General features: G+C 39.7%; 1 protein-coding gene across 3 annotated transcripts; it reads left to right on the top strand.

The window, feature by feature from the left end:
- The first annotated feature begins 168 nt into the window (after positions 1-168).
- On the top strand, positions 169-3,992 carry LOC147632645 (uncharacterized). Of its 3 annotated transcripts, XM_086807458.1 has the most exons (6): positions 188-1,131; positions 1,318-1,642; positions 1,766-2,391; positions 2,540-2,704; positions 2,843-3,085; positions 3,255-3,992. In XM_086807458.1, exons 1-6 carry the CDS (start codon positions 1,027-1,029, stop codon positions 3,348-3,350), a joined length of 1,560 nt encoding a protein of 519 aa, XP_086663584.1. In that variant the 5' UTR covers positions 188-1,026; the 3' UTR covers positions 3,351-3,992. The 3 variants fall into 3 exon arrangements, 2 of the variants coding, with proteins under 2 accessions (XP_086663583.1, XP_086663584.1); XM_086807457.1 differs by having other exon boundaries at positions 169-1,131; positions 1,318-2,391; XR_015267218.1 differs by having other exon boundaries at positions 186-1,131; positions 1,318-2,391; positions 2,854-3,085.
- Positions 3,993-26,584: the final 22,592 nt, after the last annotated feature.

Genomic DNA, 26,584 nt, shown 5'->3' with positions numbered 1-26,584 from the left:
TTCTTTGGCAAAAGAAAAGGCAAAAAGAAAGGAAAAAGAAAGGAAAAAAAAGGCTTAAAAAAGGACCATTGGATCTAGCCTCTAGGGCCTAGGCTTAAATGATTTGCTTGGGTCCCTCACTCACACGTGCATATATATTATTTATATATATATATATATATATCATGCATCCTCGCTCTCTCACCTCACACGCACGAGAGAGAGAGAGACACCTTCCCCACCGTCTCTCTCGTGCACAGTGTCTGTCTCTCTTGCTCGCATGGGCTGCGAGTTTTGTTTTCTTCCCCATTCCTCTTTCTTTAACCTCACACAGACACAAGAGAGAGACGGACCTTCTCTCTCTCTCTCTCTCTCTCTCTCTCTCTCCAAGGCATGCTTCCAAGCGCGCTCTCTCCCCAAGGCATGCATCTCTCCCTCTCTCTCTCTCTCTCGCTCTTCAACGCAACTTTGTCTTCTTCCTTCCCTCTCTTCTCTGGAGTGACGGAAGCCGCGCGCGCGCACTCTCTCTCTCTCTCTCTGTCTCTCTCTACCTCTACTTCATCTCTTTTTTTGCTTTGGCCCTGTTTAGCCCTCAATTCCTGTGTATATGTGCCCCCCTCTCTCTCTCTCCCTCTCTTTCTGTCTCAGTTTCGAACATTCTCTTTCTTAGGCACTGCGCACCGGCCTCCCCCTCATCAATCGCTCTTCAACCAGCTCATCTTCGCCTGGCTTTGGGACCGTGCGGAATCTACTCTTCCCAATTCAGTCCTCTCCTCTCCTTTTCCCATTGGGTCCCCTGCCATTTCCGTCATTATATTTCTCGCCTGGGTCCCTTGCTCATTGTGCTTTTTCTTCTTCCCCAGTACCCCCAGCGGTCTGCATGCTTTTAAAGCCTGCCGTCTGCCCGTTTGTATTAAATCAAACTGTGGCTTACTACAAGTGGGTTTATTCTCGGATTAATTGGGTTTATGATTTAATCCACCAACTGTTTTAGTGTGATTTAGCTGCCTTTTCCATTAGTTGAATCGTCCGCCTCACTCTCTGCCAATGTCTCCAGAAAGTGACCTTCTCTTTGCTCAGTCTGATACTCTTCTATTGTCCGACTTCAACCATTTGACAGAATTTGAGGATTTGCCCAGAGATTTATACCTGGTATGTTCGTTTCTTACTCTTTAATGTTTTTCAATATTCTGGAGAGGGTTTTGAAGCACATGAAGCTTACATGTGTCAGTTTAATTAGAGGGCTCAAATGCCAGTTTAATCAAAGAGTTCAAGTTTAATGAAGAGGTTTTTCAAGTGCTGCTGAGAGTATGCGTAATTCATCCCACATGAATGCAGAGCAATGCTATGGAAGGGATTGCAGGAGGCAGCTTGCTAGAGGAGGCGGACTGCAAAGATGCCTTGAAACCCTTGCTCATGGCTGAGGTGGCCAACGCCTTCAGTGCTTCATTGAAGGATGATGAAGAGAAGCGGGACGCCCACTTTCCAAAAGCACATGACAGCCCATTCACTGTCTTCATGGATGAAGAACCATCTGGGTCCTTAGGTTTCATGGCCATGGCAGCCAAGCTCGAATTGCCAACCCCTGATGTTGTAAGCTTCAAAAGCATGGGATTGACAAGCTTAATCGGCGATACACTCCCTTCTGGCTGTTCAGGACAAGGTGATTTACTGTCTCCTAGAATCATATTAGCAACTAATGAGATGGACTGTATGTCTTTAGATGAACTAGACATGAGCCAGGTCTACTCTACCGATGCATTGTCTGCCTTGTCTTCTCCCCTAGAACAAGCTGGAAGCCTGGTAACACGAGGAAGTGCAGCAGAACCTGTGCCCACTTTTCCCCCCTTGTCAACACTTCCCATGACTAGAAGCTTGTTTAGCAGTGGGACACAAGTGAGCTGCTCCAGTGATGCTATAACACCATCTATTTTGCAAACCGACTCGCCTGTTATGCTGCCCTCGATGGCAACAACAATTAGCACCTCAGATGGAGGCTCATTACTCAACATGATGTCAGGACATAAGCAGAGGTCAAACATTGATATCTTGAAAGGCACTGTGACAGACCCAAGTGCCTTTACTGAATGCTTCAGTTTATCTGACATACGGCCCTGTAAAAGTGATGGTTTTGTGAGTTGTCATGGTGCCCTACCTCCCCATCCCATGCAAGAGTCTTCACATAACCCTATCATACAAAGAAGTCACAGTAGTCATGCCTTAGGTCAGCTCAGAACCTCCAGTCACCTGGTTCCTTGCACCAATGAATTGTCACCAGCATCTACGATGGAGATGTTTCTTTCAAGCAATGCGAGCCCTTTTTCCCAGTGTCAAGCATCCAACCCAGAAGGCTTGGCTGCAAGGTCTTCCATTGCATCAATGAGACGTGTATACAGTACTGGTGATCTTCAGGTATGCACTCTCTTATCATTTGTACTCGGTTATCTCGATTTTCTTTTATATAAAAGTATTATTTCCATAGAAGTTGGATTTTATGCATAAATTGATGCATACAGAAGCATGCACTAGAATGGTAAGTTTTGGCTCCTGTTTAAACTAGGTGTTTAATCACATGCAAAACTTTTACGGAGGCAACCTGGAGAATGCCAAGACAGAGGAAGCTGCAGGCCTGAAGATTGGGCATTACACAGTGGAGGAGAGGAAGATAAAATTGCATAGGTATAGGCAGAAACGTACAGAGAGGAACTTCAGCAAGAAAATAAAGGTATGATGGTTTATCCCCTCCAACACAAGTATCTTTTGCCCAGTTGCATCACATAAAAACCTTCTCTTATGTGTAGAGTTTTGATTGCATTTTCCCTGCTCTATGATCTTACAAAGGAAAGTTTTTTTTTTTTCCAAGTATGCATGCAGAAAAACCCTAGCTGAAAGTAGACTTCGAATAAGAGGAAGATTTGCAAGGACTGACGAAATGGAAGAACCAACATTGAACGGCAGTGGTCTCCCTGTTATCAACCAGTATGAAGATATGAGTCGTCGCCCACGTTTGATTCCCGTAAGTGGACAAGAACCAACATTGAAAGGCAGTGGTCTCCCTTTTATCAACCAGTACGAAGATATGAGTCGTCGCCCATGGTTGATTCCTGTAAGTGGACAAGAATGTAGTATGAGCTCATGGAGCTTGCATGCATGGGGACTCAATGAAGGAGCTTGTATGAAGACCGGGGGGGTTGGTGGAGTGTGTAGTGCAGTTCTTTTATGAAGAAGCCTCATTTAGTTTTTGTATTTGATTAGCATGAACTTTGTTGACACAGGAGGAGGCTTTATTGATAGCGAACAACAGCTGTATCATGTCAAGCAAACCGGCAGGTCAGTTCTGGAGTGCGGTGGGAATGAAGGTAGCCATGTAGTGCAGCATTGAGACTATTGCCTCTTCTAAGTCTACTGTTTATCGATACAAAGCTCATTGTGGACTTGATTGCTCCTTGATGAAGCCAAAAGAGAGATTATGCATAAGGCAAGGTAATGCAGTGCGCTAAAATCCCTGCTAGCCTTGACTGTTATAAATTTTATTTTCTGTAAGACCATCTATTATCACTTTATCCTTTCTTCTAATGCGGATCGCACATACTGGGGAAAAGAAAGGGTAGAGATACCTTGGTCTTTGAATGTCAACATCTCTTGACTGCAAGGGAGGATGTTGGATGTACAGCTATCTCAAATGCCAACTATCATAAACTTGTCATAGCTGTGTATGTAGCATGGCTCTATTTTATATTAGTCTCATGGGAAGCCAAAAGCTTTTGTACAATTTCCAGGCTGACAAGTACACCAAGAATTAATATGAACTTGGCCTCACAGCTACTGCATTCAATAATCTGCTAACCAGGTGACTTCTGTACTAAAATGGAGTATTCTTGAATTGCCAGCTTTGGCATTCTTAAAGGCATACCATAGCATTAGAGGAAGTTTATCTTTGCTGTTTGCATATGGCAATAGTGTCTCACTTTGCCTGTGCTTTATCTATAATAATTGCCATGAATTCTCTCTAATGTTTCAATGGCTTCATTAAAATGTGTGTGTGCGCTTGTCAGACTCAGGACATCTGAAGTGAACATTGATGTGTGTGTGTGTGTGTGTGTGTGTGTGCGCGTGTGCGCGTGTGCGCGTGCGCGTGCTTGTGGACTCAGGACATCTGAAGTGAACATTGATATGTTTACACAAAGTTTGGTGCGTTCAGGTATATGTTTGAATGTCTAGGTGCAAGTCCACTTCTTGTTGCCACTATGTGTTATGCTGTTTACTGGTTTGGAGTCTCTTTGTGAGCTGGATCTAGTGCACTATTGTAGTCAGAGTCCCACTTTCCAAGTTGTTATGGAGCAGTGAATGGCCGAGGTGTGACATTCTGATCCTAGTTCAACCCTTGACATGCATTGGAAACCTTGGGATAATTTGATACATCCTTGAAAAGTGTCAGCTGCATAACCAGAACTATAGCTTGCACCACCTTCTAGGATTCAGAAATTGCCTTTGCAACATAAATTTCCCATGGCTGCTGAAGCCTTGCAAAAATTACCCATGGTAGCTCAACAATGATTATAAGTTTTGCATCATTTGTAGCAAAGCAATACGTGGATTTCACTTCACTTGGAACTCAAGAGCTAGGGAGGATCAAACATAAAACTTTACTTGGAACTCAAGAGCTAGGGAGGATCAAACATAAAACTTACTCATTACAATAAAACACTAATTACAATAAAAAAAGGTCAATCTTAAGCGCACACAAATGCTATGATTTCATTGCAAATCTTCTTATACAAGTGAGCACAAAGGCTTGCTTTTATAGAATAGGGAAATTATCCATTTGACCCTTGCTAACACCAAGAGGCATAACTCTTGTTATTAGCATCCAAGGGGTATACCCTTTGTTAGACCGGAAATTCTTTAGATACTCAATTGTGGAATTATGATACAAATGTGTACAACGGCAGGAATGTACAATGAAGCAAATCTTAAAAATCACCAAGAGCTACCTTTGATTGCATTCAATGCATCCAACTCATCCATGATGTAATGTAATGTTTCTAAGTTTATATGCTTTCCCTCAATGCACAAATGGTTGCACCTTTCTTTTACACACACCTCCTCAAGTGATGAGTTCCTATCATCATGTATATACTAGGGTTATGTTCTAAGCTATACTAGAGTGGTTCACCTTAGTTTGCCTCTTAGGCTACAACGTTGACTATTGACTTGAGACTTTACACATAACAATGACTATTGACTTGAGACTTTACACAAGGATAGGACTAGGGTCATAATACAAGGTGGGAGCCATGCCTTTTCAATTTACTCGCTTGTGGTGAGTTTGAGAGCCGTCACTAACTCTCCCCACATCTCGCAAACTCTCCTTGATCAAGGTCTTTTCTCCCTATGTGAACATCCCTTATCTATACAAGATAAAGCAAGGGTGTCTACCCTATAAACCTAGCCTTTACGTGGAGAAAAGAGAGGAAAAAATTTTGAAAAGGAGAAAGGAGAATAATCCTACCCTTTACGTGGAGAAAGGAGAGGGAAAACTTTTGAAAAGGAGAAAGAAGAAGAGAAGGAAGTCTTTGGGATTTATTTCCCACACACCTAGATGCATTGGGGCTCACAATTAATTATCACCATCAAGTCATTTGTTCATTGAATGAGTTTCTTATATATATAAAATACATTAGAAAGTAAATTCCCCACCCCTCCCTCCCCCCCCCCCCCCCACATATATATCTTCTAATAGAATATACACACATAGATAAATACAAACATAAACACATACACATATATATTATGCATGTATGTATCTATAGGTATGCAAGCATGTATATATAAATAGATCTATATGTATGTCGATGCACACATGTATGTGCATGCACACACGCACAACACATAGACACGCGCATGATACATGCACACATGCACACAAACACACAAATAGATACACACTCGCACACATGGACACACGTGCGCACACAGACTTAAACGCACACACACGCTCAAGTTTGCACATACACATACATGCGTATACATGCACACAAGCACATACATACACTCACATACACAAGTACATGTGCACACACATGGACATGCACACATGTATACATAGAAGTAAACGTATACACATTTGTACATGGTACATACACACACTCACACACGTGCACGTGCACACATAAATAAAAAAAGATGTATACACAGATATATTCATATGTTCACACGCACGTACATGCACACACTCACAAATAGATACACACAAACACAAACATACACACCACGTATACACACGCACATCATACACACACTAGCATATACACATAATCAAGACACTTGCATGACACATGCACGTATGAAGTCGACATTACACAATCACACATATGTGTGTATGTGCACACACATTCACACACATAAGAAAAGACAAAAGACATGGTATGTAAGATACACTTATTTAAGAATGAGCACACCTTACCATGCATTCCCACGTATTAAAATTTAATAGAGAGTGTGTGTGTGCATGAGAGAGACAGAAGGAGAGGGTCATGTGCATGTAAGAGAGAGAGGGACACGGTCATGTGCATGTATGTGTGTGTGTGTGAGAGAGAGAGAGAGAGAGAGATGGGGGCGGGCCTAGGAGTGAGAGAGAGAGAGAGAGATGGCTGTAGAGAGGGAACCGGTTCTTTACTAGAACCTTAGTCGTCGCACGGGTCCAATACTAGTTTAGGTTCATGTAAAGATAATACTAAGGTTTCTATGAGAAACATATGACTAGCTCAAGGTCTAATCAATGTGCATTTGTGCTTAACATCATTGCCCATAGGGAAATCTAACCATACCATGATAGAATCCTCAAGTGGAACCATAGAGGTTCCCGTATCCAATTCAGTTTCAATTCCCATTTTTGTGTCATTTTCCCATTCATTTTCATCCTCTTCTTAGCTCTCAGCTTTTTCAAGGGTACCCAATGTGTACAATGGCACGCTCGGTCCTTTGACAACTTTAACTGAGGTCTGTTTGGAAACTTGTGAGTCCTTAGAGTCCTATTCTATGTAGCTCTTGATATCTTGGTATATAACTCATGGTTAGCCTGTAAAGGTGCAAGAGCTGAAGCTATGCTAGCCTCACCAAGAGAAAAGAGCACTCCTCCAAATGAGGATTTGAGAGATTGCTTAAATTTTGAAAGGGATTCATTGAATTCCTCATGTGATTTTTCAACCGTATCATTCATGCAATCTTTCCCTGATGACTCTTCTTGGCTTGATGGGTTCATTTCTGTAGAGAGTACGTCCTTCCTCTTGAAAGGGGAAGCGATACTTCTCTAGTTTTTGCATTTTGGTTACTTTTTTAGGCTTGACATCATGAGGTTCAATCATAATCGGTGATCCTGTATGATACTCGACAATGCTAAGCATGCTATCCTGAGCTTGCTTTTTCCATTCCTCTTATGTCATGTGATCATAGTTTTCAATATGGAGTGGTTGGGCGGGTTCTAGTTTCTTGATTGGATTGTGAGATGCACTGGTGACAAGTCAGAACTTGTTTCGTCCTCACTGAGTGATGTACTAGAACTTGTTTCAGCTTCTGACTTTCCTTCTGGATTGTCAAGTTTGCATTATGTTTCCCCATGTGATGAGAACGAATTGTCTTTCGGGATTTTGTCTCACATGTGTCGCACATATGGGTTTTGTGGTTTGAGGGTTAGCCTTGTTGAAATTTGAGCAAAATGATGAGCTATGGTGGATCAAACGCTAGAATCAACATAATTAACAAAGTGATTAGCAAGTGATTAAGACGTAATTAGTGAAAAATTAGAACATAGATTAATGTAGGCATGGATACTCAAAAACCAGCAAATTCTCATTAGGGCTATGCCTCAATTTATAGTGTTTACATCAAGCATCAAATCCCCTTGATTTCTCCATGATTCACTCCCAGAATATCTCCACCTCTTGCCTGATTCTCTCCACCTCTTCTCTTTTCCCAGATTATCTCCCAGAATATCTCCACACTCCTAAATTCCCTCATGCTACCCATTATTCTCTCCCAGTAGATTCTCCTAACCTTTTCACAGGTTCTTTCACAATTACATCTCATCTTTTACAGCCTCTATCCAAGAGCTTGTTCCCACACACACCCTTTTCACTTGTATATTTCAACACCTCCCCTCAAGTGAATAATCCTAACACACCTGGACCCTGTATCAAGTTTCCCTCTTACTTGATAGCCCGCGACCAGTGCCTCAAGTCCCTAAACTCCATAGTCCTTGACACTCTCTCTCTCTATGTGTCCAAGGCTACTATAAGTGCCCGTGACCTTGACTAAAGTGCTCACACATACATCTACCACTTGGCCTACATCATCGGTGGCTCAGAGGTGGTTTTACTTTGTTGGGGCAGGTTACATTGGGTTGTGGGGTCTCTCTCTCTCTCTCTCAGAAAAGATGATCCGACTCCACTTCCCTTGGAGCCTCCATGAAGTTTGCCGATGTCGTTCCTTCTTCACTGGGTTTGCTGTAGCAGTCTCTCGCCATGTGTCCTGGCTTTCCACATTTGTGGCAAGTGAAGGTCCTCCCTCCTACTCTGCCTCTTCCTCGTCCTCGTCCTCGAGAGAATCCTCCTCGGGTGAAGAATGCTTTTTCCTCTCCTGCTGTTGAGTCGAGCTCTTTCTTCTCTTTGCCTCTGCTCTCTTGCTCTAGTAGAGCTGCTTCTATCTCATGTATCTTCAGTTCAGGTACATTCTTTAGTGTTGCTACAATGTTTTCATAATCTCCTTTGTCCACACTCTTCAAAAGTACAGCTAATGCTTCATCATCTTCTACCTTTTTGCCAATAGCTGCCAGCTGTTGCTTAATGCTTTTATATTTGTTCAAGTGTGTGATTAAAGGTTCACTTTCCTTCATGTCCAGTTTGTAGAATTGCATTAACAAATTTATCTTGGAATTTTTTGCTTGTGTACCAAATAATTTATTGAGTTCATCCCATGCATCTTTTGCCCACTGTATCCCTGTGATATGATGGATGATCTCATCATTTAAACTGAGTGCAATAAGCCCCAATGCTTTTTCATTCCTACTCTTCCACTCATTTTCCCCTCTCTCTGGGCATTCATCTCTCCCTTCAACTAATCCCCACAGATTTTTCCTCATCAGCAAATACATGGTTTTTATTTGCCATGTATAGAACTGTTCTCCATTAAATTTGGCTATTTCCTGTGCTGAATTCATGGTGAAGTGAAGGGGGTCTTACCTCTTGATCCAAAATCAAGATTCAAGGGCAGTGTCTACCCTTTTACAACTCAATCTGGTGTTTAATAGATGATTACAACAATTTTATCAGCATAAAATCACCAGAAATTACATTAAATTGAGAGTAACCAATTTGTACGGGACGGTTGGAGTATCAAACCAACTCCGATTTGCAATCTGAAGCTTTAGGGATCTGTATCAGATACCTAATGGTTAATTTGAACCCTCAATTGCACCAAAGTACAGTGATTAGCACTGATTAATCACTGATTAGCAAATTAATGCTCTGGTTTGTGTGCAGAAAACAGAGTATGCGGGGAGCTCAGATCTGGTGCCTTCCACTTCAAATGAGCTCAAATGCTTTGAAAGGCATCAATAGCAATGAGTCTAGTAGAGGATTAAGCCAAGAAACACAAGATTTGACCAAATAATGAAAGCTTAATCTCTGTTTTACCAAAGTCACCTGCAGATTTGATGAAGAGCTTTGATCTCTCTGTAGACTTGATGAAATTGATTTCTGTCTTCACCAGCTTGTAGAGCATGCTTGATTACCCCTTGGGCTAGGAGGAATTAGCTCAATTTGATTGGAGCAAGGAGTAATGTCAAAAACTGCAGAGAAAAAAGGCGCCTGAAAAAAACGCGAAATCTCCTAAACGCCTGCGCGTTTTGCTGCGCCGTTTGATGTGCTTGTAGCTAGGAGTGTTGGCTAGCTTAACCTAGAAGGGCATAGCCTAATAATGAGTGTGCATTGAGAATAGAGTCCTCCACTGGCTGGGGGTGAAGGGGAAGAGTGAAAACTCACTAAAAAATTGATTTTTTGCTAATTATCTTACTAATCCTGATTAATTCACTAATGGGCTCATAAATCTAGTTGATTCTAGGCATGGCTCTGATACCATGTTGAAATTTGAGCAAAATGATGAGCTATGGTGGATCAAACGCTAGAATCAACATAATTAACAAAGTGATTAGCAAGTGATTAAGACGTAATTAGTGAAAAATTAGAACATAGATTAATGTAGGCATGGATACTCAAAAACCAGCAAATTCTCATTAGGGCTATGCCTCAATTTATAGTGTTTACATCAAGCATCAAATCCCCTTGATTTCTCCATGATTCACTCCCAGAATATCTCCACCTCTTGCCTGATTCTCTCCACCTCTTCTCTTTTCCCAGATTATCTCCCAGAATATCTCCACACTCCTAAATTCCCTCATGCTACCCATTATTCTCTCCCAGTAGATTCTCCTAACCTTTTCACAGGTTCTTTCACAATTACATCTCATCTTTTACAGCCTCTATCCAAGAGCTTGTTCCCACACACACCCTTTTCACTTGTATATTTCAACAAGCCTTTGAGGTGGCTGCATCTGCATCATGTGTAGCTTTTGGCTCTTTTGGTGTTAGGTCTTCCACAGGCTCCTTTCCCTTGTCCTTTATCTCAAACTTGGTTTTGACAGTTTGTTGGCCCTTGTTTTTTTTGGGTTTAGAAGGTTTTGCATTCTCTTTTAGTTTTTGTTTTAAAACATGCTCTTCTACCCATTTTGAAGTGTGTTCTTTTCATTTCTTTTTGACTGTTTCTTGTGCCTTGGCTTGCAAGTGTGTAAGCACATTCAAGGGCACCGTGGACAATTGACCGTTTTGCACACTGAAGATGTTAAGAGTTGTATTCTACAAGACTTGTTGCATTGAAGCAACTCGCTTTGGGAAATCTTGGAATATGTGATCGATGCCACATTATTCACATATGGGTTGCAAATTAGTGATTGTGGACATGGAAGTATTCCAGATTGTGCAATCTGCCACTTTGGGCGGTCCATGACAATAGAACGCTTCACATCTCTATTCAAACATTTGTACGAGTTGAACAGGGTCAGGAGCTTTGGACTAGTCCAAGTTCCAACAGAGTTCAGTGGAGGTACTTGCAAGGTCAGAGTTCTTTAGGCAATGGGTCACACCATGGACCACGCTTATGCCTGCCATGGTCCCCCATCTAGAGATATACCTAAAGGGTTGGCATTGACGAGGTTAGTTGGAGGTGTATATGTGTGTGTGATGTGATGTGAGGAGTAAAATTTTTTTGATGCCTGTGATGATGAAATATGCAGGTAACAATATGCAAGCGGTGTGCATGGGCAATGGGTGGATGGTGTGCCTATGTGAGTACACTTCTCAACACAAAGACTTCTCTAACTCAACTATTTTCTTTAAATCTCTTTGTTGTTTTCTTTAATATCTACTTGATATCCCTTTGCTTGGGGATTCAAGATCATTAGATTATTCAAGAAATGGTAGAGTGTACTTGATATCCCTTTGCTTGGGGAGTCAAGATCATTAGCTTATTCAAGGCATGGTAGTGGACTTGTGCATAGTTGTGTCCACATTTCCAATGGAGTTGTGTGACCTCTATGGCTAGAGGGATTTGGTGTTGTTGCATGTGGGATAGAGGCAGCATGGAGGATCAAGGGTTGGTGTTGCTAATAAGGCCGTGGAAGATTCATGTTGTTTTTAGGAAGGTTCAAGTGATGTGTCATACCATGGGCCAAGCTTGCATATCCCCCCATCCAAAAATGTACTTGGAGGGTTGTCGATGATGTGAGGCTCACTCTACACTTACATGAAAGAACAATGCCTATGTGTCTATTATATGCAAAGCATGTGTATATATTACAGGTTGCATGCATGGGCATTAGGCAAAAGGCACGTCCATGTAGATGCTTCTTTCGAAAAACCCCAACACTCTACATTCTTAGACACTTTTCATTCTGCTTTCTTTGACTCTTCTCTTTTTTCTTTTTTTTTTAATTTTTGGGGTAGTACCCTTGGACAAGGGTTTTGTACTGAAAGGGGCCCCGTAAAGGAGTAGATATATAGTAGGCCGGGCGGGGTGAGACTTATCAACCCACATTGGTACCAAATATGCCACATGTCTCATAGTAGGAAGATGTGACAAAGGGCTTATGGGGAAGCCATCAACCCGATCGGTGTATAATCTCTAAAGCCTAGTATTCAGCACGTCTTCTCGAAGGTGACCACTCTGTGGCCACCTTTGGAAGTATTTGACCATGCCATAAAGGTCGAGCTGCTAATGGAAGTTGGGACCTTCATTAAGATCAAAGATCAACTACTCTTTTCTTCTCCATTAGTTCTTGGGAACCTCCTCCAAGATGATGATGATGATGATGAGTTAGAAGAACTGACATATAGTGAAGATATCGAGAGTCAAAAAGGACCTTGGCATAGTAGAGGTCATTAAAGTTTTTTATTTAGAGCTATATCTCCATGGTGGTGTGGGGCCAATAATCTCCAGAAAGTTGTAAGTAGACCCTTTTTATTTAGAGCTACATCGCCATGGTGGTGTGGGGCCAATAATCTCCAGGAAGTTGTAAGTAGACCCTTTTGCTTCCATACATAGAAATGTGCACCAAGACCACCTCTGTTTGATTGGTATAAACTTGGAAGCTGGGGTCAATGTAGATTTCCCTGGGTGTAGCCATGTATTTGTGCCACATTTGGTGATAGGGTGTCTAGCACTTGGGTTAGACTCCTATGTGACCTGCGGTCTGGGTAGTTCTTGGGATTAAAAAAAAGCCAGCCTCCTCTAGTGTAGGTGGTCATGGGGGGAGAAAATAAGGAATCCATGTGTTGGTTCACCAGGTGAATTTTGGCCACATATGTCAAAGGGTGTATCCACGTGACTGCTATGGAAGTTACCTTGGAATGTGTATATCTCACACAGTTGTTGGCAAGTATATGAGCTGTTGTTATTCATGGTGACAAGCAAGGACATCGGTGGATCCTTCCCTTCATCTTTACTATCTTCTTCCTAAGTAGTCGACAGTAGTGCCTCATTGAAATTTGGCCCCTCATGGAACGATTTGAGGATGTGGGGCTAGTGGATGGGTGGCTAATGAGGGGTTGATTTAGTTGAGAAGGTCGAGGCTTAGAGGTTGATCCATGGGGGTGAGCTAAACCTATGTGACATGTGGTTGGGTAGTCCCTGGGATCAACAAAGTGCCAACCTCCTCTGGTGTGTCGTGGGTGGTTGATCTTCCATTGGGTAAATAAGGAATCCATGTGTTAGTTCACACCAGATGGATTTTGGCCATGTTAAAAAGGGTGTAGGAAGTTTCCTTGGATACATGATTGGTGGGGTATGTGAGCTGTTGTTCATGGACAAGCAGCAAGGACATCCCTAGGTCCTTTGTGTCATCACTAGAGTAGTTAGTAGGGTGGTGCTTCATTGAGATATGGCCCCTTGTGAAATGATTTGAGTGTTGAGATATTAAGCTTAACTAATGTGATGTGTATTGATGACCCAACCTGGGTGATAGCTTTCACACTTATGTTATTGGCATGGTTAGTAAGATTATGGATGATATACTACCAGCAATGGTTTATAGGCTGTGTGACAGCCACTTTGATGTACTAGAGTTATGGCATACTTATAGTACTAGCTGTAGATGAACTAATTAGACCTCCTAATCAAATGAAGTAAATGTTAATAAAAGAGTTAATCACAATAAAACTAGAGATTGCACAAGAGTGTACCAAATGGGTCCAAATAAGAGATTGTCTATGGGATCACTTCCTCAAGCCTGCCAATAAGCCCATAAACCCATAAACCATCTATAGGCACCCCAAGTCATAAAAAGTTTCACCATCCTCAGTGAAAAGTCCAAAAAGAAACCGGTTGAATATGCCTCAACCATGTTAGCTTTTAAAAAATCAACAAGCTCTCAAAATAATGCTAAAACCCACGATTTCTCGCTCTTAGTAGGTAACACAATCCTATCATGTCTAACATCACACACACAAAGAGATAGAGAAAGAGAGAAAGAAAGAGAGGCACATACACAATTTGAAATGATGCCGAGACTCTCCAATGATAGGAATGGGACTTTAGCCCACATCCTCATATACTTAGGTGACTCAATCCATACCATTTCCACACACACATGAAAAGAGAGAGAAAGAGAGAGAGACACACACTTGGAAATAACGTCGAGGGTAACTCAGTCCACACCATTTACCCATATATATATATATATATATATATATATATGTATGTATGTATGTATATGTATATGTATATGTATATGTATATGTATATATCTATGTATATGTATATGTATATGTATATGTATATGTATATGATGTATATGTATATGTATATGTGTATATATATATATATATATATATATGTATGTATGTATGTATCTATATGTATCTCTATATATATATATATATATATATAATATATATATATATATGTATATATGTATGTATGTATATGTATATATACACACACATACATATATATATATATATATTATATATATTATATATATATATGTATATGTATGTATATATACATATACATACATACATACATACATACATACATACATATATATATATATATATATATATATATATATATATATATATAGAGAGAGAGAGAGAGAGAGAGAGAGAGAGAGAGAGTTGGAAATGACAATGAGACTCTCCAAGGGTAGGAATGGGACCTTAACCCACATCCTCCTACTCTTAGGTAACGCAGTCCATACCATTTCGTGAAAGAGAGAGAGTTAGACTTCTTCACAACTTGGGAAGAGAGAGAGAGAGAGAGAGAGAGAGAGAGAGAGAGAGAGAGAGAGAGAGAGAGAGAGAGAGAGAGAGACCCATCTTAGAAAGAGAGAGACTCACACACACATTTTAGAAAGAGAGATACGCACTCACACCTTGGGAAGAGAAAGAGAACACCTTGGGAAGAGAGAGAGAGAGAGAGAGAGAGAGAGAGAGAGAGAGAGAGAGAGAGAGAGAGAGAGAGAGAGAGGAAGATTATTGAATGGTTGACTAGTCAAAAAGAAAAAATATTAGTGTTAGGGTTTCATGTTGGTGGTGTGATGACTCTACATCATGAGGGACTCGGTCCTCCACCCTAGAGGCTATGGGGTAGCATGAGAAAGTGCAAAAAAAGAATAGCTGTGTGAATAGTCTCTTTTGTAAGGCTCTTTGCACCCATGTTGTAAAACACGAAGGGTAGGAACCTTAGGGTTTTATCAACCAAAACAAATCAATGGAGGAAACGATAGAGCCGCCAGTTGCTGCCTACTGTGAGTGGCACCGAAGAGGGCAACAGTGGAAGAAACCCTGCATAATAGTTGAAATTTGGCCTACAAGGTGGGCGATGGGTGGTAGCAGAGCAGAGAGGTCGACATCCCCTCCTATTCCCCCGAAACAAAAGTTCAAAAAGAATTTCAAAAGGTGCATTAGAAATAAATTATAATCTGTTCAAAAGGCCTTATCCTAAGGGTCCAGATTTTTCAAAAAAAATTAAATTAAGGTTCCTATGGACAAATAAGATTAATCCAAATGTAGGGAGGAGGTAAATTGAAGAAATAAAGAAAATCCTCCCAAAATGAGTAAATACTCACATAAGATGAAGAGTGGACTAAGGACCAAAGGAAATACTAAAAAAATGATGTTATGCTTTCCCCCTCTCTTCATTCTTGAATTCAGCCTTTCTTTATCCTAGATATGTAATCAAATTCTTAGAATTAAACTTTTCATATTGTTTCTCTTTAAAAAGTGAAATTTGATTAGTTTAGAATGCTTTAAACCATTTGGGATAATTTCTAAGTAACTTGAGAATGAAAAATAAATAAAAAATGGTCAGCCATACAAAGGAGGTTATGGCAAAATTTTCTTAAATTTTGTGAAATAAGTTTTATCTTTTATTATTCAAAAAGAGTAATCCCCACCGTTTGTGTATTCTAAAAGTGTTATTTTCATTCTAGGCATAGAAAAATGTATATTAGAATTATTTTTATTATAAAAGTGTTATTTCCATTAGAATTAATTTCTATGCATAGAAAGATGCATATTGGAGAAATTTTTTTAATTCTAAAAGTGTTACTTTCATCAAAATTGATTTTTATTCATAAATAGATGCATAAAAGAATTTATTTTTATTAAGTGTTACTTTCACCAATATTGATTTTTATGCATAAAATGATACATAAAAGAATTTTTTTAATTATAAAAGTGTTACTTTCACCAATATTGATTTTTATGCTTAAAGTGATGCATAAAAGATTTTTTTTATTATCAAAGTGTTACTTTCACCAATATTGATTTTTATGCATAAAAGAATTTTTTTAAATTATAAAAGTGTTAAAAACCAATATTGATTTTTATGCATAAAGTGATGCATAAAAGAAATTTTTTATTATAAAAGTGTTACTTTCACCAATATTGATTTTTATGCATAAAATGATGCATAAAATAAAAGTTTTTTATTATAAAAGTGTTACTTTCACCAATATTGATTTTTATGCTTAAAGTGATGCATAAAAGAATTTTTTTATTATAAAAGTGTTACTTTCACCAATATTGATTTTTATGCATAAAAGATTTTTTTTTAAATTATAAAAGTGTTACTTTCACCAATATTGATTTTTAAGCTTAGAATGATGAATAAAAGAATTTTTTTATTATAAAAGTGTTACTTTCACCAATATTGAATTTTATGCATAAATTGATGCATAAATGATTTTTATATCAAAATTAGAGTTCTCTTTAATTCTATGAATTTCCATGAATAATTGATAAATGATAAGTAATTACTCTGTGAGAGAAAAATCCTATTGTTTCATATTCACTCGGATAGTAATGAGAAAACTCAGAAAAGAAAACTATCGAAGTTCAAAATTTTAGATAAATGATTAATTTATTCTTCATAGGAATTCGTGATTAGTTTAGAAATCACTTAAGCAAATATTCAATGAATGAAATTCAAAATAATAGTAATTGAAATCTCACCCCCTTTTGAGAAAGGTAGTTCAGGAAGGACCCTACCAGACTCGAACCCAGAATCAGACTTTGACCAAGACCAACCTCTTCGTCAGTTTCAAGGAAAGACGATGTGACCAATTGAGGAAAATACACTCAAATCACCCCTTGAATCTGAAACTAAGTTGAGACCCTTTGATTTTGATATGAGGATCAAGGTTACAGAATTCGAGGAATTCTGTTTGGAATTCAGACCTGTGATCAGAAAGTCTTGGGATATGGATTTAGGATATACTCATTGTATTCAAAAGAAACTCAAAATTGAAAACTTGCATAGAAACCCTGTTTTCTTAAAGGACTGTCTTACGCCAGAATGTTGGAGGGAGCATTTGGTATATGTGTTTTTCTAAGGGAAGTTCGGTTGCAATAGCTGGCGGGGAGTGTTCAAAGGACGGCTCACGCGGCAAAAACCTACCCAGGTCTTGACTAGCCTTGGTATGGTGAAAAATGGTGTGCTTCCGATACAATGGGCGAGGGCCGACGAAGCGGTCCCTGAGTGAAGTGCCAGGACACCTAAGGAGGATCCTGGAGGGTTCTGACCAGGCGATGCTGAATGAATTGTTATTTAATGATGAGTTCTATATAAGGGATATTTATCCCCGTATTCTGTTGGGTTGACCAGAATATAAGGAACCCCAGAATAAATTGGATCTTAAGAAAAAGAGTTGTCCTCTACCTTGCGAGATGAGGACATCTCGTACTTTTTAAGTGGGGTAGAATGTAAGATTCCTCCCCCAGCCTTCGAGGTATACAAGAGTAAGAATCTTCCTTTTCGATCTTATAATTATTCCCTCTCTAAAATAAAAAAAGATTCTGTTTATATATATATATATATAAAAGAAGACCTTTTCCCAGAATACTTTCTCAGGAGTCCCACCTGTTTTAAGGATTCTGAACGATGAGTTCAGAAGTGAGAATCGGTGTTTTGGATACCAAGGTTTTGGTCTTCATTCAAGTACGGCCCAAAAGAAGTTCTTTATCTCTTGGGAAGTATAAGAAGTTATCCCCAGATATTGTGGGCCTTATCTGAATTCAAAGAAAGAAGGTGACTTAGCCTACGAGCTTCTTTTATCTCCTCATCTCAAAGTTCATAATGTATCTCATGTGAGCTTTTATAGAAATATGTGACAAACCCAAATCATGGAAAGACGGTAAAACTTTAGTGGGCAAGATAACCGTTGGCTTCTAGGTTACGCTAGCTCCTTCCTTTAAATAAGTCGTAATTCTTACTTGTCACTCACAGTAATCTTACTTCCAATGATCTCCTTCTTTCTTAATCTCCTTCATGGCTTGGCAGCAGCAATTGGTTTTATCCATGATGATTTCTCACCTTCAAGATGCAAGTGAGTCTGTGAAGAAGGATTTTATAGAACTGTATGAGCGCTCACTTTTTCCTCACTTGGGAACTTCTGTAGCTCAGACCAAATGGCGGACCTATCAAGACATAACTAGGGTAACACCGTGGGGTCAGCAGCACTTTCATAACAATGTCCGCTTGGCTATGGTTATTGAAGCTTTGGGTTTGGGTCCCCGATACTATTGCGTGATGAGATCAAGGCATGTTGGGTTTTCTGAGCGGGTCTTCTTACTGGCATGTTTTCTTCCTCATCAGAAGATATGCCTTTATCCCGTTTTTGGCTTGCCTCTCAGAGGTCCTTTTAATAGGTCACCTCATACCAGTGAGATAGGTGTTGCAATAACCGGCCGAATTATTCCCATAGATGAATTACCTTATACGTGTGCAGCTTGTGAGTGCTGCTTTTGTGACCATATGATGGACGGGCTTATGGAAGTGTAAAAAGTTCTTCTATCTTTAATGTATATGTTCCAAGAATGAATAAAGTTGAAATCTTTGTTCTTGTCTTGAGTCTTGCTCTCTTTGAGACTTTTCTTGGTGGTTAATCTTAATTAAAAATTTTCTCTCAGTCTCATATTCGTGCATCTTGTAAAATTACCCCCAGTTTGCGAGATGAGGGCATCTCGCGTTTTTCAAGTGGGAGAGAATGTAAGATTCCTACTACAGGGGAAGATGCTAGACATCTTGAGAGGCTGGGAAGGAATCTTACATTCTCTCCCACTTGAAAAACGCGAGATGCCCTCATCTCGCAAACTGGGGGTAATTTTGTAAGATGCACGAATATGAGACTGAGAGAAAATTTTTAATTAAGATTAACCACCAAGAAAAGTCTCAAAGAGAGCAAGACTCAAGACAAGAACAAAGATTTCAACTTTATTCATTCTTGGAACATATACAGTAAAGATAGAAGAACTTTTTACACTTCCATAAGCCCGTCCATCATATGGTCACAAAAGCAGCACTCACAAGCTGCACACGTATAAGGTAATTCATCTATGGGAATAATTCGGCCGGTTATTGCAGCACCTATCTCACTGGTATGAGGTGACCTATTAAAAGGACCTCTGAGAGGCAAGCCAAAAACGGGATAAAGGCATATCTTCTGATGAGGAAGAAAACATGCCAGTAAGAAGACCCGCTCAGAAAACCCAACATGCCTTGATCTCATCATGCAATAGTATCGGGGACCCAAACCCAAAGCTTCAATAACCATAGCCAAGCGGACATTGTTACGAAAGTGCTGCTGACCCCACGGTGTTACCCTAGTTATGTCTTGATAGGTCTGCCATTTGGTCTGAGCTACAGAAGTTCCCAAGTGAGGGAAAAGTGAGCGCTCATACAGTTCTATAAAATCCTTCTTCAGAGACTCACTTGCGTCTTGAAGGTGAGAAATCATCATGGATAAAACCAATTCCTGCTGCCAAGCCATGAAGGAGATTAAGAAAGAAGGAGATCGATGGAAGTAAGATTACTGTGAGTGACAAGTAAGAATTACGACTTATTTAAAGGAAGGAGCTAGCGTAACCTAGAAGCCAACGATTATCTTGCCACTGAAGTTTTACCGTCTTTCCATGATTTGGGTTTGGCACATATTTCTATAAAAGCTCACATGAGATACATTATGAACTTTGAGATGAGGAGATAAAAGAAGCTCGTAGGCTAAGTCACCTTCTTTCTTTGAATTCAGATAAGGCCCACAATATCTAGGGATAACTTCTTATACTTCCCAAGAGATAAAGAACTTCTTTTGGGCCGTACTCGAATGAAGACCAAAACCTTGGTATCCAAAACACCGATTCTCACTTCTGAACTCATCATTCAGAATCCTTAAAACAGGTGGGACTCCTGAGAAAGTATTCTGGGAAAAGGTCTTCTTTTATATATATATATATATATAACAAAATCTTTCTTTTATTTTAGAGAGGGAATAATTATAAGATCGGAAAGGAAGATTCTTACTCCTGTATACCTCGAAGGCTGGGGGAGGAATCTTACACATGGGCTCGCGGTGCTTAGGACACCCATGCATATGTCGTGGAAGATATATATGTATGATGACGAAAAATTATTGTACTCTGTTCTGGATCTCATTGCTGACCAGCTGGTCTGACAGAGAGTCCAGAGTAATACCTGTTTTTGAGAAACAAGGAACTAGATGGAAATTTTGAGTTATGATATCTGTAAAACCAATAATTGTTTGTCAATGGATTGTTTTATAAGTTAAAGTTTAAAGAGGAGTAAGAACGGCATTCAATTATGGGTGGGTGAGTACTTGTCTGGTTCTACCAATTCCAGTGGTTGGGCGGTGGCTAACCCATGGGCCGGATGGGATTAGGCTGGAATCAGTAGAGTTTTAATAATAAAATTGATTAATAAGAATACGCTTAGAACTCGAGTAGTTAAATAAAAGCCTGAAGACTTCTCTAATGAATAGATCAATGACTGTGCCTGATTCAATTAGGAAAAAAGCGTTGATCCCTTCAAGTTAAGTCTGTAATAGTTTCCCTTCTATCTGGTTTATTTAGATGAAGGTTAGTTCAGTATCTTGACTTTGTTAGAAAAATTCGTTAAGAAAGTAAAAATGGTGGAATCATCCCCATTTTCCGGGCATGGAAAATTTTCGTGGTTTCGGTTTTCGGAATGATCACCAGCTTAGTCTCGTGCCCAGACATTCGAGGGCGAGACCCCAAGTGGGAAACCCTGTCCCACACACGAGGGAGCTGCTTCCGCTCTGCCAGCCCACCGGGAATCCCGGAGGAGGTAGTGGGATCTCACAATTGGTATCAGAGCGCTGTTGTAAATTTACGTAACAGCAACAGAAATTGCTTAAAATTTTAAAGTAAATCTGGGAAATAATGTTTTCTCTTGTTAATATTATGTTGAATGAACTTCAAAAATTGAAAACTCATAAATTGAATTGGAAATTTATAGATGGATATCCCGAATCTATCTGGCATTCTTGAACTCTCCCAGAGTCAGGATATGATAGCCTTTGCATTCGAGCACCTCATCAACTTTGCTACGACCCGAGTAAGCAGAGTGAGACTCGCACGCCATTTTGAGAGTCTTTACTTTCTTGATTCTGTAGAGCGACGTCGGTATATGTGGTTCTTTGGAGGACGATGTATTAATATCAGTACCAATCAGCGTCAGAGGCTGAGGCAAAATATTTCCTTAGCCATGATTCTGATAAGGCTAGGGTTTATTCAACATGTACAACTCTTTAATCATTCACCTAGGAACTTCAAAATTTCATGCCGAGTTTTTAGGCTTCTTAGCCACTTTATCCCTAGAAGTAGAATTACAGTACCTCTTCCTGTAATGAATCGTGTGTACCATGGCATGTCTCCTTCGCAGTTTCGCTTCTTTATGCGTACGCGATTGAGGCAGTGACTTTGGAGCCGTGATGCTCTATGTATATATCAAAAACTTTTGATAATAAATGAGGTTTTGCAAAAAAAAAAATCCAAATTGCTTTCATGATTGTGAATATGGTTAATCTTGTTCAAGAAGTATGATGAAATAATTATCTGTTTAAAGATAAATCTCAAAAATTAAATAATCATAAATCTATTGTCAAAGTTAAGCTAACAAAAATCTCGTTTTGTCAGAGTCATGAGGCGTGCGGCCCGTGCAAGGCAACCGGATCCTCTATCGATTGACGAAGAGTTAGATCCGGATCCTCTATCGATGAGACAAAGAGTTAGATCCGGATGTTCGAAAAGCACTGCACAAATCCCAACCTGGTCCCTTCAAGGGTGAAGGGGAGCGGTTAGGTGAAGCAATGGAAAAGTGGATTGAGGCTATGGAAGAATACTTTGATGTAACTGGCTACAATGAGAGAAGCAAGATGGCTCTCGCCAGGTTAAAGATTGTGGAAACGGCCAGGGTCGCTTGGAGGAATCATTGCAAGACCAACCGTCTCGACCGGAATACCCAGACCTAGACCGATCTTAAAGCTTACCTCAGAAAGAGGTTTTGTCCTCCGGGCTTCCTTGAAACTAAAATGAATGAGTTCTTGGAACTAAAGCAGGATAAGAGTACCATCAAGCTCTTGCCCTTCTCCTCAAATATTCTCCACAATTGGATGAAGAGCAGTTGATGGCCAGGTTCATTCGAGGAATGAATGAGCCATTAGACACCTTAGTAAAAGAATGCCAAACCTGTCTCAATGGCCGAAGCAGTAAGAATGGCAAAGAACTTTGCCAAAGCCTTTGTAGTTAAGGTCCCGCCGAAGCCTGCACCCTCTAATTTTAAAAGATTCCAAACATCGGGAAGTACTTCAAACTTTTCGCACCCACCAAAGAGGCAGCAAGGCCCAATTCAGAATCAGGATGCGGGAAGATTTAGAAGTGAAGGAAGACCCTTCCCCCAAAACACTTTCTCAGGAGCCCCACCTCTTTCAAGGATTCAGAGGAATGAGATCAGAAGTGAGAACCAGTGTTTTGGATGCCAGGGTTTTGGTCACCAACTGAAAGACTGCCCGACTCCTGCCGTGTCAAGGGGACCGGGAAGTTAAGGACCCAGAGTGCTCAGACCAATCCCTTCGTAGTATCAGTCAAATCAGGGTCCGTCTCTCCCAAATCAGAAAAATCCTAGGAGAACTCCAGCTCAACCATCTGCCTCTATCCAGAGTAGCTTCATAACTCCTTCCCAGAACTGGGGCAACCAAAGAGAAAGAGTTCTGCCTCTCAGACTGCAGCAACCAGAGCAGTCACTATAGCTGAGGTAGTGGAAGAGGAAAGAGGACAGATTTATGTTGCAATTGAAAACCAAGGGCTAAATCGCCAATTCTCAGTCATCCATACTCCAGCTGAGTATCAGGGTAAGCCTTTTAAGCTTTTGATTGATTCACGAAGTACTCATTCTTTCATTTCCCTAGGATGCTTGCATAAGCTAGTCTTAGAACAGAAATCAGGGAAACCTATGCAAGTTGAATTGGCGAGTGGGAAGATTCTTTTCACTCACCTTGAGATAGATCGTATTCAGTTCAATCTAGATGGGAATTTAATTGACTGTCAGTTTCAGAGTTATACCTTTGGGAGTTTTCGACCGGATCCTTAGAATGGATTGGCTCCACAAGAATCAAGCTGACATTCACTGTCATAATGGAACCATTTCCTTCCATGACCTTCACGGAAATAAAGTTCAAGGAACCGGAATTTCAGGATCCCCAAGTCTACAATTAGTAAAAGCTTCTAAGTTACTAAAAGGACTTAGAAAGAAGCAGCTTATTTATGTTGTCAAAATGAATCCAGTAGACTCAAAGTTAAAAGCTAAAGAACCTGAATGGTTAAGTGATTATGATGATTTATTCCCAGTAGAATTAATAGAGATGCCTCCAATTCGAGAAGTAGATCATGTGATAGAATTGACCCTCGGAGCTCAGCCAGTAGCCTTGCGTACGTATAAAATGCTAGTTCTTGAAGCCATCAAACTCAAGGAACAACTTAGACAACTGTTAGAACAAGAGGTAGAGAGGGTGCTGCTGACTAGATCTCTATCTTGATAGTGACTAAACTCAGACAACCAAGTAATCGAAGATATACTTTGGTCATGCTGTGGTGGCAGGGAACCCAAGAAGTGGCTAAGTTATCTACACCTAGTCGAGTTTGCCTACAATGCTTCTTATCACCGAAGTATTGGGATGAGCAATTTCAAAGCTCTGTATGGACAAGATTGCTTAACTCCATTAACTTGGTCCGACCCATTGATTAGGGTCGAGATGTCTAGACAGATGCTTGACGACATGGAGTAGCAGATGCAGTCAATTCGCAAAGATATAAAAACTGCCCAGGATAGACAGAAACAGTATGCAGATAAGAAGAGGACAGACATAAAATTCGAAGAAGCAGATATGGTCTTCATTCGAGTACGCCCCAAAAGAAGTTCTCTATCTCTTGGGAAGTACAAGAAGTTATCCCCCAGATATTGTGGGCCATATCTGATTACAAAGAAAGTAGGTGACTTAGCCTATGAACTTCTTTTGCCTCCTCATCTCAAAGTACATAATGTATTTCATCTCAGCCTACTTAAAAAGTATGTACCAAGCCCGAATCATGTGCTTGATGATGAAATCTTAACTTCTTCAACAACCCAAGGGCAGATGGAACTACAACCTGAAGAAATCCTTGATGTTCGAGAGAAGGTTCTCAGGAATAGAATTCTGAGAGAATTATTGGTTAAATGGAAGTTCTATCCTTTTGAAGATGCCACCTGGGAGAAAGAAGCCGAACTGTTACGGGATTACCCTCAGTTTGCGAGATGAGGACATCTCGCATTTTTCGAGTGGGAGAGAATGTGAGATTCCTCCCCATCCTCTCAAGAAGTCCAGTATCTTCCCCTGTAATCAAATCCCTCTTTACAAATATAAAAGATCTTGTTTCTACTTGTTTTGGCCTAGAGAGAGAAAATCTTTCAGAGAGAGATGATTCAATTTTTAAATATTTTTGGATGGAAAAATATCTCATCTTATTAAAATAAATTCCCCCAAAACAGAAGCTCAAAAAGAATTTCAGAAGGGTGCATTAGAAATAAATTATAATTTGTTCAAAAAGCCTTATCTTAAGGGTCCAGATTTTCTCAAAATTTTAAATTAAGGTTCCTATGGACCAATAAGATTAATCCAAATGTAGGGAGGAGGCAAATTGAAGAAATAAAGAAAATCTCCCCAAAAATGAGTAAATACTCACATAAGATGAAGAGTGGACTAAGGACCAAAGGAAATACTAAAAAAATAAATTTTTGACACCTCAGAGTGGGGATTCCCCCTCATGAAGTAGGCGCCTTTTTCCCATCATTGCTTTTGAATTTCAAATCAATAAAATTAGATATTTCATCTCTCCTCTCTCCTAATTCAAAACTGGATCCAAAAAGTGAACTAAACTGACCCAAAAATGGTCAAAAATTGACCAAACTGATCTGGGAAGTTCTAGAATCAGTTTGCTTGGTTAGAAGCTCACTTTTTCCTATAAATAGCAGCCTCCCCCTTTGTAGAAGCTTAATAGTGTTTTATGCACTGTTACTCTACTCCTCCCCCCAAAGCCAAAAACAGTGAATTTATTGATAATTCATTAGTTTTTGACCATTTCCTCTTCAAAAGAATTGGTGGCCACTCTTGTTGCAAACAAGAGTAGATCCCTCAAACCATCAAGCCAAAGGAAAGCTCACAAAAATTCATGTAAGCTAGAAATCCTACTTTTTCTTTATTCCATTTAATGGTTTTCTAATTTTTGTTTTCTTTAAAATGAAAAATGATGTTATGCCTTGTTGAAAAGGCTTTCCCCCTCTCTTCATTCTTGAATTTGGCCTTTCTTTATCCTAGATATGTAATCAAATTCTTAGAATTAAACTTTTCATATTGTTTCTCTTTAAAAAGTGAAATTTGATTAGTTTAGAATGCTTTAAACCATTTGGGATAATTTCTAAGTAACTTGAGAATGAAAAAAAATAAAAAATGGTCAGCCATACATTGTCATCATGATACTATTTTTGGGTTGTATTTTTCTTGCATTCTCATTTTACCTCATTTTTGCTTTCTTGACTGCTATTTAGACTAGTGGTTGTGATGGTGAGTTTACAAAAAAAGTTCTCCTTGGTTAGATGTATGCTCAAGAGGGGATACTTATCCTAAAAGGCATACGCAACATTAGCCTTTCTTGACTACTATTTAGACTAGTTTACAAAAAAGTTCTCCTTTCTTAGATGCATGCTCAAGAGGGACTACTTATCCTAAAAGGCAACATTAGCCTTTCTTGACTGCTATTTAGACTAGTGGTTGTGGTGGTGAGTTTACAAAAAAGTTCTCCTTACTTAGATTCATGCTCAAAAGGGACTACTTATCCTAAAAGGCATAGGCAACATTAGCCTTTCTTGAAACTCTCATTGTCATACTCTCAGAGTCAAGAACACTTATTTGCATTTTCTTACCCAAAAATTCAAAAGGTGCAAACTCCCAAAATAAGACTTTTGAATAGAAATATTACATTCACCCCCAAAATCAAGCAGCAAAATTTCATCACTTTACACAGATTCTTGTACTTGCACATTGTCTGCATACATAGCATCACTAAAACTCATCTAATCTTTCTTTATACCATTCTCATTTTGTTCTCACCATCTCTGACCTTGCCAACACCTTGCATCTACCTAA

This window comes from Cibotium barometz, chromosome 13 (genome assembly GCF_041138505.1).
Source record: "Cibotium barometz isolate CiBa-2024 chromosome 13, ASM4113850v1, whole genome shotgun sequence".
NCBI classification, from domain to species: Eukaryota; Viridiplantae; Streptophyta; class Polypodiopsida; order Cyatheales; family Cibotiaceae; genus Cibotium; species Cibotium barometz.
Note: the sequence above shows the minus strand (reverse complement) of the source record. Positions and strands in the feature narration are given on the sequence as shown.

Excerpts from the sequence above, each read along its gene's own strand:
- LOC147632645 (XM_086807457.1), top strand. The coding sequence starts at position 1,027 with ATGTCTCCAGAAAGTGACCTTCTCTTTGCTCAGTCTGATACTCTTCTA. Across the intron at positions 1,132-1,317 it reads TGCCCAGAGATTTATACCTG|AGCAATGCTATGGAAGGGAT; the intron begins GTATGTTCGTTT and ends ACATGAATGCAG. Across the intron at positions 3,086-3,254 it reads GTCGCCCATGGTTGATTCCT|GAGGAGGCTTTATTGATAGC; the intron begins GTAAGTGGACAA and ends TTGTTGACACAG.